The sequence below is a fragment of the Macrotis lagotis genome, chromosome 4, assembly GCF_037893015.1.
Source record: "Macrotis lagotis isolate mMagLag1 chromosome 4, bilby.v1.9.chrom.fasta, whole genome shotgun sequence".
NCBI classification, from domain to species: Eukaryota; Metazoa; Chordata; class Mammalia; order Peramelemorphia; family Peramelidae; genus Macrotis; species Macrotis lagotis.
This window is the reverse complement of record NC_133661.1, coordinates 74,758,324-74,772,034: the sequence shown is the minus strand read 5'-3', so window position 1 is coordinate 74,772,034 and position 13,711 is coordinate 74,758,324. Positions and strand designations below refer to the sequence as shown.

At 37.2% G+C, this 13,711-nt stretch overlaps 1 protein-coding gene across 1 annotated transcript in view; it reads right to left on the bottom strand.

Annotated features, from left to right (window-relative positions):
• The window catches only part of CPN1 (carboxypeptidase N subunit 1), a 62,382-nt gene that overhangs the window by 30,734 nt on the left and 17,937 nt on the right, over window positions 1-13,711 (bottom strand). Inside the window, exon 2 of the mRNA XM_074233165.1 lies at window positions 1,206-1,402. Coding sequence (XP_074089266.1) covers window positions 1,206-1,402 — 197 coding nt within the window. The remainder of the gene's footprint in view (window positions 1-1,205; window positions 1,403-13,711) is intronic.

Genomic DNA, 13,711 nt, shown 5'->3' with positions numbered 1-13,711 from the left:
TGCAAATTAAAACAGTTCTGAGGTACTACCTTATATCTATCAGATTGGCTAATATGACAAAAAAAGGAAAATGATCAATATTGGATCTGATGTGGGAAAATTGAAACATTAAGATATTGTTGTTAGAGCTGTGAACTTATCCAACCGTTCCTGAGAGCAATTTGAAACTATGCTCAGGGGCAGCTAGGCGGTACAGTAGATAGAGCACTGGCCCTGGAGTCAGGAGGACCTGAGTTCAAATGTGATCTCAGACATATAATTACCTATGTGACCTTGGGCAAGTCACTTAACCCCACTGTCTTGCAAAAAAGAAAAAAGAAACTATGCTCAAAGGGTTATCCAACTATGCCTACCCTTTGACCCAACAACACTGAGTAGATCTGTATCCCAAAGAAGTCATAAAAAGTGAGAGAAAGGACCCACATATACCAAAAATATTTATATAAGCTCTTTTTTTTTGTAGTGGCAAAGAAGTGAGTGGATACCCATCCATTGGTGAACAGCTGAATGAATATAATGGAACCTGATTATGCTATAAGAAATGATGAGTAGGCAGATTTCAGAAAAACCTGGAAAGACATGAATTGATGCTGAATAAAGAACAGGAAAACATATACATATTAACAGCTACATTGTATGATGATGAACTATGATAGACTTTACTCTTCTCAACAGTACAGTGATCAAAGACAATGCTAAGTCTTGTGATACATCCATACCCAGAGAAAGAACTATGGAGTTTGAGTGTAGACTAAAGCATATTATTTTCACTTTTTAAGATTCGTTTTATTTTTTCTTTCTCATGTTTTTTTCCCCTTTGTTCTCATTCTTCTTTTGTAACATGACTTATATGGAAATATGTTTACACAATTGTACACGTATAAAAATTATTGGAAAATGTAATCTTGGAAAATTGGAAAAAAGAAAAAATAGAAAACCACACATAAATACAAAAAAAAAAATGAACACCTGGGTTAAGTCTCAGAAACTCACTAGCTGTGAGACTCTGGTCAATTCACTTATTCTTTATGGATCTCAGTTTCATCGTCTGTCTATAAAATAATACTAACTTGTCTCTGAGCAACTGTGAGGATTAAAATAAGAACATTCGCAAATCATTTTGCAGAATTTAAGTAAAAAACAAAAAACCTTAAAAAGCATCAAACATATAAAGACAATGCTAGGCAGCATAAAAGACCCAGTACCTGGTCTGCAGCTACTTCATAACCATCAGGGTTCATGGAAGGCATGATGTGAATCCTTGTGTTGTGAATCAGCCGGACAATGCGTTCATTCCTTTGGCGGTACTGTTCACACAGGAATTCGCAAAGTTGGAGTAGCAGCTCTCTCCCCAACACTTCATTCCCATGCATGTTTGCTACATACTTAAATTCAGGCTCCACTGAAATTGTAATAAAATGATATTATTCTTACAACCAGAAAAGGAAGAGATTTAGTTGGCATAGGATCTCCCTAGACAAACGGCCAGTCTTACTGCAAAAGAAGTTTTTTTTTCCCCAACAAGCAGATCATAGAAGGAATTCTATCTTTGGAGCTGAGTGACTTTAGCTAAGTCACTTCCTCTGCCTGGGTCTGTTTCCTCACCTGTAAAAAATGAGGCAATTGTACTAGATGATAAATATTTAATATCCCTTTCAATTTAAAATACTATGACTTTATTTGTGGACCAAGTCATTTAATTTCTTGCTGTCTCTAGGTTCCTCCGCTAAAAAAATAGGGAATTAAATAGCCTTTAATGTCCCTACTGTCCCAAAGTAGAGGACTCATATATAGCTTACATCTTCAAGGGTTACCTGAGACTTCTAGAGGGTGGAATGAATTTTTCACTGTAGACAGGAAATTTTAGAGACTGAATCTAAGCTACAGTTTCCTTATTATCAATTCAGCACTTCATCTACACTATACTGACTCCTGCCATTTTGAAAAATAAAATAAAATTATGGCTTATTGTCTTTTGGGGCATTTTATTCTAACTCATTTGGAATCTTTTTCTGATTTTTTTTAACTTTGTACCAATAATTAAGGACTACTAAAACTAAAATAGACCTTTAAGAATTCCAAATCTTCAGGCTAAAATACCCCCAGTTTCACCAAAAATATAGTTTTTGTTAATTATATCATCAAAAGCTTAACTTTTCCCAATACTTAGGGCAGTCCACTCTCTTCTTTCTATAAGGGCAGGTTTGATGTCAGTCACAGGATGAGGAGCTTTAGAATTTATAATATTCTTAAACTGATTTATCTAGTGCACATTATCTTATTCTCTAAGGAGGTATCTATAGATTTCAGAAGGTCTATGAACTTGAATTATGAGGCGGAGGAGTACATATTTATTTTCACTAACCTCTCACTGAAATTTACTATTTCCTTTAAATATGAATGTTGGCTACAAACCATTACTCTAAGAAACCTGGAAGCTTCCCCATACTGCCAAAGAGTTCTGTGCCTCCCATGCCAAAATGTTAAGAACCTCTCTTCTGGAACATTGTACACCATAACAGCAACATGGGGTTGATGATCAGTCTTAATGGATTTGCTCATTGCATAAGTGCAACAATCAGGGACAATTTTGGGGGTATCTGTGATGGAGAATACCATCTGTAATCAGAGAAAGAATTGTGGAATTTGAACAAAGACCAAAGAGTATTACTTTTAATTTTAAAAAAAAGGCGTTATCTTATTATGTAATCTTGCTATTGCTTATATTTTATTTTTTCCCTTAAGAATTTTATTTCTCTCTCAATACATTCAATTTAGATTAATGTATAGCATGGAAGCAATGTGAAGACTAATAGACTGCCTTCTGTGGGGGTAGGGGAAGGAAGCAGATTTGGGGGGAAAACTGTAAAATTCAAAAATAAATAATTAAAAAAGAAAAAAAAAGAACCTCTTTTCTGGTGCAAATCTTAAATAAATGAGAAGAGAAACAAGCTTCCTAGCAGTGAAGTGGCATACCCATTGTTGAACAGTGCATTTCCATAGCAGAGACTCATTCATCTCTATTGTCCATTTTTTTTAGGTTTTTTTTTTTTTGCAAGGCAATGGGGTAAGTGGCTTGCCCAAGGCCACATGGCTAGGTAATTATTAAATGTCTGAGGCCAGATTTGAACTCAGGTACTCCAGGGCCAGTGCTGTATACACTGTGCCACCTAGCTGCCCCTTATTGTCCATCATTTTGAAGAAGACCTGACATCAGGGACATGATGCCATGACATGTATTTGAGTGAGGGGGGGGCTGTGCTAAGTTAGACTTACTTTCTCCTCCAGAGCCATCTGGGTCCAGTTGCTAGATTTGGATCAGGACCACTTGGGATGACCCTCAATATGAGGCAATTGGATAAAATGACTTGCCCAAGGACACATAGCTAATGAAGTGACCCGAGATCAGATTTAAACTCAGGTCTTCTTGACTTCGGGGTTGGTGCTCTTCCCACTGCACCATCTAGCTGCTGCCTTCCTCACTTATCTACCTATTCCTCAACTCTTCTTCCTTACTAAATAAAGTTTCACTTTGACCAGACTTTTTGTTCAATGAAATAAAAAAATGTTGATGGTTCTCTCGACCTCAGCTTCATTATCTTCAAATGGGTATGATACTAGAAACTACCTCCCAACATAGTTGTGAGGACAAAAGGAGTTGTTTGTAAAATAGGCAAAACCAGGCAAACCTTAAATTGATATAAGTGCTACCCTACCTGTTATTAGCTGAGCAGCTAGAAGAATTAAATCTAGTCAAAAAAGCATTTATGTTTTTGCATTAATAAAATCAATGCTGCCAAAACTAGAAGGAAAACAGAAAGTTGGGAAATAATTTTCACAGCCAGGGGTTCTGATAAAGATCTTATTTCTAAATAAATAGAAAATTACATCAAATTTATAAAGTTACAAGTCATTCCCCAATTGAGGATATGGACAATTTTCAAATAAAGAAATCATATGACAAAATCATATTAAAAGATGTTCCAAATCATTTCTGATTAGAGAAATGTAAATTAAAACTATGAAGTTCCACCTATCAGATTAGCTAAGACAACATGTTAAGAGTGTTTGTGGGTGACTGATCCAGTTATTTTGGAGAGCAATATGGAACTATGCCCAAAGAGCAATAAAACTGATTATACCCTTTGACTCAAAATTCCAAAAATGGGCTTATATCCCAGAAGAAATCATAAAAAATGAGAAAAGTTCCACATGGAACTTCCATATGTTCCAAAATATTCATAGCAGCAAAGAATTGGAAATTGGGGGGGATGCCTATCAATTGGGGGAATGGTTGAACAAGTTATGGTATATGAATGTTATGGAGTACTCTTGTTCTTTAGGAACCTTGAATGGTTGGACTCTAGAGAAGCGTGAAACAAATTACAGGTATAGATGCTGAGGGAAGGGAGCAGAACCAAGAGAACTCTACATTAACAACAGCATTGTAAGTTGTTCAACTTTCATGGATGCAGCTCCTCTCAGTAGTTCAGGACAATCCTAGAAGACCTGCTATGAACAATGCTATCCATATCCAGAGGAAGAAAAACAAAACCAACAAAACCAAAAAAACTGCAGAATCTGAAATGAACACTACATTCACTTTTTAAAAATTCTCTTTTATTTTTCTTTCCTATTTCATGATTTTCTTTCTTGTCCCTTAATCCTAATTCTTCATGACTAATCTGTAAACATTTTAAACACAAATGTGTTATGTGCATTCCCCAGCCTGTTTGCCACTGAGGGGAGGGGGTGGAAAGAGAGGGTAGAAGGAAATTATGTAACTTAAAAATATCCATTTACATGTGAATGAAATCTTGAAAAACTTTCATAATATAATTGAAAAAATAAATTTAAAAAAAAAGAAAAACCATTTATGTGCTTGCACTATGTGCAAACTATTGTGGATTACAAAGACAATAATTGTCACAAAAAAAATAATAGAAGAAAGGAGGGAAGGAAGGAAAGTAAATAGAAGGAAGGATTTGCCATTACTACAAATCAGAATAATACCTTCAATACAAACAGGATATCCTGCTGCTGAGCTGATCTGACACAACTTGTAGTTTCTAGACACAGATTATATCTTCTTCATTCCCCAAACCCACACTGTGTCTGTGCCAAAAACCAACTGAGCTGACCTGAAATAGTCAGATAGCTAGAAACTTCTGTCAACAAGAGAAGAACTAGAGATGCCTATCAGTGGCCAACAGGCTCTGCTTGTCCATTTCTTTCTCCTCTCTTTCCTCCATCCCCATTAAAACTCTTCTTTTGATCACTGTCTGGTGTTTATTCTCCAACAGATAGAACTATTGAAATTTCAGTATTTCTGATCACAAAGCTCTCTGCCTATAGGGCAGGCAAAATAATCTTTAACTACAGAAACAACACTGAAGTCAGACCTAACCTAAGGCCCTTTACTGGGTCCCCTCCCCGTACACCACCTCTCCCCCACCATACTTTGGTTCTAATGTCTGCCTTTTTTTTTTTTTAAGAAAACCTACTTTGAATGTTTGAACACCCCTTAACCCAATCCCATTGTTGTAGGGACAGTGATTGTTTCTCTTGGTTTAGTTCTCAGTAGAGAGGGAAAAGATTAATATTTAAAAATTGCTTTTATTAAACATACATAGGTTCATGGAACCATACTAGGAGTTTTAAAAACTAGGGAAATAGACATAATTTTTGCTTTACTATAGACTAGATAGATAGATTAAAAGCCCAGTACCCTACCCCCTATAGAGATCTCGGTTGAGTATGAAACAGAATCAAATAAGTATATATCTTTTAGTAATTGCTCTATTGCTGTGGGTCTGATTCAAATGGAAATAGGAGTGGCTAAACCATACACAAGACTCCCTAACAGGCCATCTATAGACTTACAAAACCACATATTAACATTATCTATGCTCTTTATTTATTTGTTATGTATTTCCCATTTACATTTCAATCTAGTTTGGGTTAACACTGAGGAGTATTGCAAGTCACATGTTTAACATTCCTACTCTAATCCATCACCCTGGAGAGGTCTTGACCTTTTGAATAGTTGTCTCATTCTGGATCTCTCTTTACCCCTTTGCTTTCCCCCTAATTAATCCTGGTGCAATACCCAACATCTACTATTTACCTTCTTTGTTACTATCTATGGGATGTTAAAAGTTGAGCAGAAGACAACTACTTGTACTGAGCCCATCACAGAAATCACCACTACTGTGGGTTTCACAGTGCTTTTCATTAAATCCTTTCATTTTTCCTGGACCAATTCTATAAACTTCCCAAAGAAAGGGCATGTAGCAAACATTGACCTTTCAAGAGTCCCAGATATTAGTTCTGACTCCATTCCTACCTCCAGCAAAACATTTGGCCTCCTACTTTGCTGAGAAAATGAAGGCTCTTCAACTCAAAATCTTCCTAAATTTCACCAGTCAGTCCTTACCTCCTTTGCTCCAAGCTCAGATGACAGAGAAGCCCATTATTCTCCTTGTATTCCTATTTTCATCTCTGTCCTGATCCAGAAGCTTGCCTCATCAATCATTTGCTCTCTTCTTTGACCTTTATCGATTTGTTGTCTACATATGTGCTCAGGTCCTGCCAACCTTAAACCTTTCTAATCTTCAGTTTTACTCTATCAGAGACTCAAAATAATCTTTTTCTTTTCCATACTGAGCTCCTCAGAAGAACACCTTCTACACTGGCTGCCTCTCTCTCCTCACCACACATCTAAATCTAATATCATAGTTTGCCTTCTGACAACCCACCAGAATTCATTCTTGGGGTTCCCCAAGTTACAAAAAAAGCTCTCTATCTTTTTTTTGACCTTCCTGAAGGCATTTCACATTAATTCCTTCCTCATGGTTAATCTCTGTCCTTGGCTCCTGTGATATTTCTCTTCTGTTTTTCCTTCTACCTCATTTGAAAAGATCCCTTGACTCTTTTGCTGGATCATCATCTACCTCTTACCCCTTAATCATAGATATCCCTCAAAATTTAGTCTTGGACCTCTACTTTTCCTCTTCTTTCTTCCATAGAGTTCAGCCATTTTACAGATGAAGAAACTGAGGCTAAGAGTAATTAAATGACTCATCTAGGGTCATACAGCTATGAAGTATATGAGGAAAGATTGGAATTCCAGCCTTCTTAGGTCTAAGTCCAATAGTCTTGGTAGCCAGGTGGAGCAATGGATAAAATGCTCATCCTAGAATCAAAGAGACTCTGGTTCACATCCAGCTTCAGACACTCATTGTGTGACCTCAGGCAAGTCACTCAACCCTTGTGGGCCTCAGTTTCCTCATAGTACTATAGTGAGTAAAAATGATGCTGAGATAGTTTTATCTGGGCAAGATATTTTAATAACAGCTGAGTTTGCTCAACTTATTAGACTAGCAATAAACAAGAATTTGGATCTCTTTTGCTCTCTCCCCTTCCAGCTCCCTCCCCTCCTTCCTATCTCTCTCTCAAAGATCCCTAAAGTGAGGACTAACTGATCTTTTAAACTCAAGTACATCTTCCTTCTGATTGACCTCACAGTAGGACCTTTAGACTTCTCCCCACAAAAGTAAAACAATTTGAACCAGTAAGTGGGTTGGCCTTCAGGTGTGGACTATTAGGTCTCTCTCTGACAATTAAGAAATATTACTTGCGGGGAACAATTTATGACTAAGGAAGAGTTGGAGAACACTAAAAACCAATTAGATGATTTCGATTACATTACATTAAAAAGCTTTTGCACAGATAAAACCAATGTAATCAAGATCAAAAGAAAAGTAGTAAATTGGGGAACAATCTTTACAATTAATGATTCTGACAAAGGACTCATTTCTAAAATATACAGAGAACTGAGTCATATTTTTAAAACAAAAAGCCATTCCCCAATTGAAAAATGGTCAAAGGATATGCAAAGGCAATTTACAGATGAAGAGATCAAAGCAATCCATAGTCATATGAAAAAATGCTCTAAATCATTAATTATTAGAGAAATGCAAATTAAAGCTTCTCTGAGGTACCACCTCACTCCTCTCAGATTGGCCAGTATGACCAGGAAGGATAATGATCATTGTTGGAAGGGATGGATGTGGGAAATCTGGGACACTATTACACTGTTGGTGGAGCTGTGAACTCATCCAACCCTTCTGGAGAGCTATTTGGAACTACGCCCAAAGGGCAACAAAAATGTGCATACCCTTTGACCCAGCAATACCACTACTGGGTCTATACCCTGAAGAGATGAGGAAAAAGGGTAAGAACATTACTTGTACAAAAATATTTATAGCAGCCCTGTTTGTGGTGGCAAAGAATTGGAAATCCAGTAAATGTCCTTCAATTGGGGAATGGCTTAGCAAACTGTGGTATATTTACGTCATGGAACACTATTGTTCTATTAGAAACCAGGAGGGACGGGATTTCAGGGAAACCTGGAGGGATTTGCATGAACTGATGCTGAGTGAGATGAGCAGAACCAGAAAAACACTGTACACCCTAACAGCAACATGGGAGTGATGTTCAGCCTTGAGGGACTTGCTCATTCCATCAGTGCAACAATTGGGAACAATTTTGGACTGTCTGCAAAGGAGAGTACCATCTGTATCCAGATAAGGAGCTGTGGAGTTTGAACAAAGTGCAAGGACTATTCCCTTTAATTTGGAAAAAAAAAAACAGATATCTTATTGTCTGATCTGGTTACCTCTGAGAATTCTGTTCTCTTTAAGGATATGATTTCTCTCTCATCACATCCAATTTGGATCAAGGTACAACATGGAAACAAAGTAAAGACTGATGGAGTGCTATCTGTGGGGTGGGGGTGGGGGTGGGGGGAGGGAAGCGAGATTGGGGGAAAATTGTAAAACTCAAATAATATTTTTAATAAAAAAAATTACTTGCTGGATGGATATCAATTACCTCTAGTAATCTTTACGACAAAGCAAAACTACCCCAACCAAGATCTTCCCAGTTAGACTTCTCTTTTGAGACCAGGTTACCCGTAACCTTACAGCCAAGGACATGAGAGTATTCATGTAAGGAAAGGCCCAGTCCACACTCAGGGTTCCATGTTAAGCTGAAAAACTAGTAGATGCTTCTCGGAGGCCAGGAATGTTCACCTTTCTCACATTTAGACTGGGAGGTCTCCTCCAACTAGGCTAAGAGAGGGGGTTTTGACAAAATAGGGAAAGGGATGGATTGCAGAGAAATATTAATTATCAAATGATATAGCATAATATTATTTTCCTCAGTATGGTAATTGTGAAGATTAAATGGAATAATATTTGTCAATGGCTTAGTATAGCCTCTTTGAGCATGGAGGTGGTTCAATGAATAAAACAACCACCCCAGAGTCAGGAGAACTGAATTCAAATCTGACCTTGGCCAAGTCACTTAACCTGATTTGCCTCACATCCAGGGCCATTCTCCAGTCATCCTGATTCATATCTGGCCTCTGGACCCAGATGACTCCAGAGGATAAAGGGAGTCTGGTAACTTAGCACAGCAACCCCTCACTGAAATACAATTCACTTGCTTATCAAGGTGTCTTTGAGAATAAAGGGCAAATATCAATCATCACTATATAAATGTTACCTCCTTCTTCCTCCACATTCCTCTCCTCTTCCCTCTTCTCCTTATATAATGTCACCTCTAGTATCTCTAGAAAATCATAAAATCTCAGTTTAGAAGGACCTTGAATGAGATCTGGAACAATACAAACCTAACCAAGAATCTTGTCAACATTATCTCCTATATATGGTTATCCAACAACCTCCATTTGAGCCAATTATCTCTCTTTTTTTTTTTTTTTTTGCAAGGCAACCGGGGTTAAGTGTCTTGCCCAAGGCCACACAGCTAGGTAATTATTAAGTGTCTGAGACCAGATTTGAACCCAGGTACTCCTGATTCCAGGGCTGGTGCTTTATCCACTATGCCACCTAGCTGACCTGAACCAATTATCTCAATGAAATTCCTCATCCATTCCTTTAAAAAAAAAAAAAAGAGCCAGTTCAGCCTTTTTTGCCTTATATCAGGTTGTCTGTGACTTGACTATATTTTCAGGAACTTGGGGAAAACTTTGGACTCAGCTTGCTGGAACTTCTTATGTAAATTTCAACAATTTTTGACCCTCCATCTATCTTCCTAACTTTTCTCATTATTTTCTATTTCCTTTCAAGGTACAGAAGATATTTTAAAACCAAATGCTAACAAGTTATAAAGTTAGTTCCAAATGATTTACAACCACACATAGTCTGCCAAGACCAAGAATCAAGAATTTCTTCAAAAACTTTTGGTCTCTCTAAGGAGTCCTCTTAATATAGAAGGAAGGAGGGAAGAAAGTAGGAAGGAAAGATAAGGATATGTCATTGATAAAAATCAGAGGGAAACGTCATCTATTTTAACTTTTATAAAATTTAATCCTTATTTTTCCTTAAATTCTACAAAATAGTACCCCAAAACTTACTAAGATATTTCAGAAGGGAAGTGACTTCCTGGAAATTATCCCAATTGATCCCATTTCTGGGAGCCAATTAATGTCAACCAAAATTAATCAACTTCTAAACTCTGGATGACTGGAGCTGAACAGAGAAGGCAAGAGATAGGAGAGTCAGGAATCAAACATAAGTTTCATTTCAAAGTGAAGGAAACTGCTTGTAAGCCAGGAGCCAAATTAGATAATGGGCTGGGGCCCTGCCCCTAGTGGGGGAACCTGAGGTAGTGTGGAGTATCTCATTACTTATGGTAGTAGCTACATAGTGAACTGTAGCCCTGACAATGAGGGCTAACAGTAACAATATTCATTTAATTCATTATAGAGCTTCATGATAGGAACATGGATGCAGCAGGTACTTGTCCCAACTCAGAACACCTGTACTGGACAAAAAAAATACAATTATTGCTATGCCAAGCTCATGGGGGCAAAGCTTGACTCCTGGTCCAGTTTGTAGAGAAGCTTTGAATGCTTAGCTAAAGAAGTTTGTCCTCTCTTCAATGATGAATAGGTAGTTTGGAAAAGTCACAGTTCATGATGCTGAGTGAGATGAGCAGAACCAGAAAAACACTGTACACTCTAACAGCAACATGGGGGTGATGATCAACCCTGACGGACTTGCTCATCCCTTCAGTGCAACAACCAGGAACAATTCTGAGCTATCTGCAATGGAGAACACCATCTGTATCCAGAGAAAGAATTATGGACTTTGAACAAAGACCAAAGACTATTTACCATCAAATTAGAAAAAAAAAGCATTATATTATTATGTAATTTTACTAACTCTTACTTTGTTTTTCTTTCTTAAGGATATGATTTCGCTGCCATCACATTCAACTGAGATCAATGTATAACATGGAACCAATATTAACACTAACAGAATGCCTTCTGTGGGGAATGGGGGGAGGGAAGCAAGAATGGGGGAAAAATTGTAAAACCCAAAATAAATAAACTCTTTCTTTAAAAAAAAAAAGTCACAGTTCAAGTAAGGTAATTAAAGAAAAGAGTTAGAAAGATTATATGGACATTGATGTGAAGGCTATATCAGGAAGGAGAAAAAATGGAAGGTAGGGGAAGAAAGTCAGCTAAGAGTTGCCTTCCTGATAGTGTGAGTATAGAAGACAGTTTACCAAGTTAACTCATGACTAAGTACTACTACAGACTACAGCTCTGGGCTAAAAAAGAAAATTGGGAGTATAAAACAAATATTTAAATAAAACTGTAATTTAGAAAAGAACAAAAAAACCCTCAGTAAACTATCTTTAGTCATCTTTGTGATCTTGTTTGGGTTTCCTTGACATATGGACTGAAGCAGTTTGCAATTTCCTTCTCATTGTATAGATGAGGAAACTGGATTGATTAAATGACTTATCTAGGGTCATACAGCTAAAAAAATCTGAGGTCAGATTTGAACTCGAGGGAAGATATGTCTTCTTAACTCCAGGTCAGGACTCTACGCACTGAACCATCTTGTTTCTCTTCTAGTATAATAGAGTTCCTTTAAAACTGTCATTGGTGGGCAGCTAGGTGGCACAGTGGATAAAGCACTGGCCCTGGAGTCAGGAGTACCTGGGTTCAAATCTGGGCTCAAACACTTAATAATTACCTAGCTGTGTGACTTTGGGCAAGCCACTTAACCCCATTGCCTTGCAAAACCCACAAAGAAAAATTTTGCCCAAAAGGCAACAAAAATATGCAATACCCTTTGATCCAGCAATACCAGTACTGGGTCTATACCCTGAAGAGATGATGAAAAAGGGTAAAAACATCACTTGTACAAAAATATTCATGGCAGCTGTTTGTGATGGCAAAGAATTGGAAATTAAGTGAATGTCCTTCAGTTGGGGAATGGCTTAATAAACTGTGATATATATATATATATATATATATATATATATATATATATATATATATATATTTATATTTATATGTGATGGAACACTATTGTTCGATTAGAAAACCAGGAGGGATGGGAATTCAGGGAAGGGAAGCCTGGAAGGATTTGCAAGAACAAGCAAGATAAGCAGAACCAGAAGAACATTAACAACAACATAGGAGTGATATTCAACCTTAACAGAGTTGCTCATACCAACAGGGCAACAATCAGGCACATTTTTGGGCTATCTGCGACGGAGTGCCAATTGTATCCTGAGAAAGCATTGTAGAGTTTGAACAAAGACCAAAGACTATTACCTTTAATTAAAAAAAAAAGTTATCTTATGTAATTCTGCTATATATCATACACCTTAAGGATCTGTTTCCTCTCCCATCACATTCAACTTAGATTAATGCATACCATGGAAACAATGTAAAGACTAACAAACTGCCTTCTGTGGGGGGTGAGGGGAGGGAAGCAGGATTAGGGGGAAAAAATTGTAAAATTCTAAATAAATAAAATCTTTCCAAAAAAACCCTCCAAAAATTTTTTTAAAAACTGTCATTAAGATCCTAAAGTATACAAACATGCAAAATCTTGTTTTACATTCAAACTCCTCATAATCTAGCCACTAGCCCCATTCAATCTCTTCACACCTTATTTGGCACTGCCACCCACCCCAATTCCTCCACATTCAATTCAGTAACAGAGGCTTCCTTTCTGTCTTTAAAGACACTATCAGAAGATACTTTATCTCTGGGCTCTGGAATGCTCTTCTCATCTCTTACCTCCTGGCTAAAATCCCATCTCCTACAGAAAACTTTTCCCCAATTCCACTCATTTCCAGTGCCTTCCCTTTCTTAATTATTTCCTATTTATCCTGTATATAGTGTATGTGTATTTATTTGTCTCCTCTATTAAGGCTGGGAGCTCCTTAAGGGCAGAGACTGTCTTTTGCTTGGATTTTGTTTTGGTTTTTTGTAGTATTGTACACCATGCATGGCACACAGTAGGTCTGTAATAAAAGTTTATTGACTAATTGACTAAGTAAACAAGTGATTTTTTTTTCTGGACAGGTGATTTCATTAGTTTAGGTAACTCCCAATGAAGAAACTTGCCATTCTAATACAGCTTGGAAATAGCTTTGCAACCTGAGTTTTGCTTTAGAGGCAGATAAAGGATAAATATTGGAAATAACCCAAGATAAGAAGTCATATTTCCTTGGTTTCCATTGCCACTACAGCACTCATTGGAACTTCAAATCTCTGAACCTCAATTCCCATCTATTAGGGAATGGTTGAACAAGCTGTGGTTATGAACATAATGGAATATTATTGTACTATAAGAAATGACGATTTCAGAAAAAC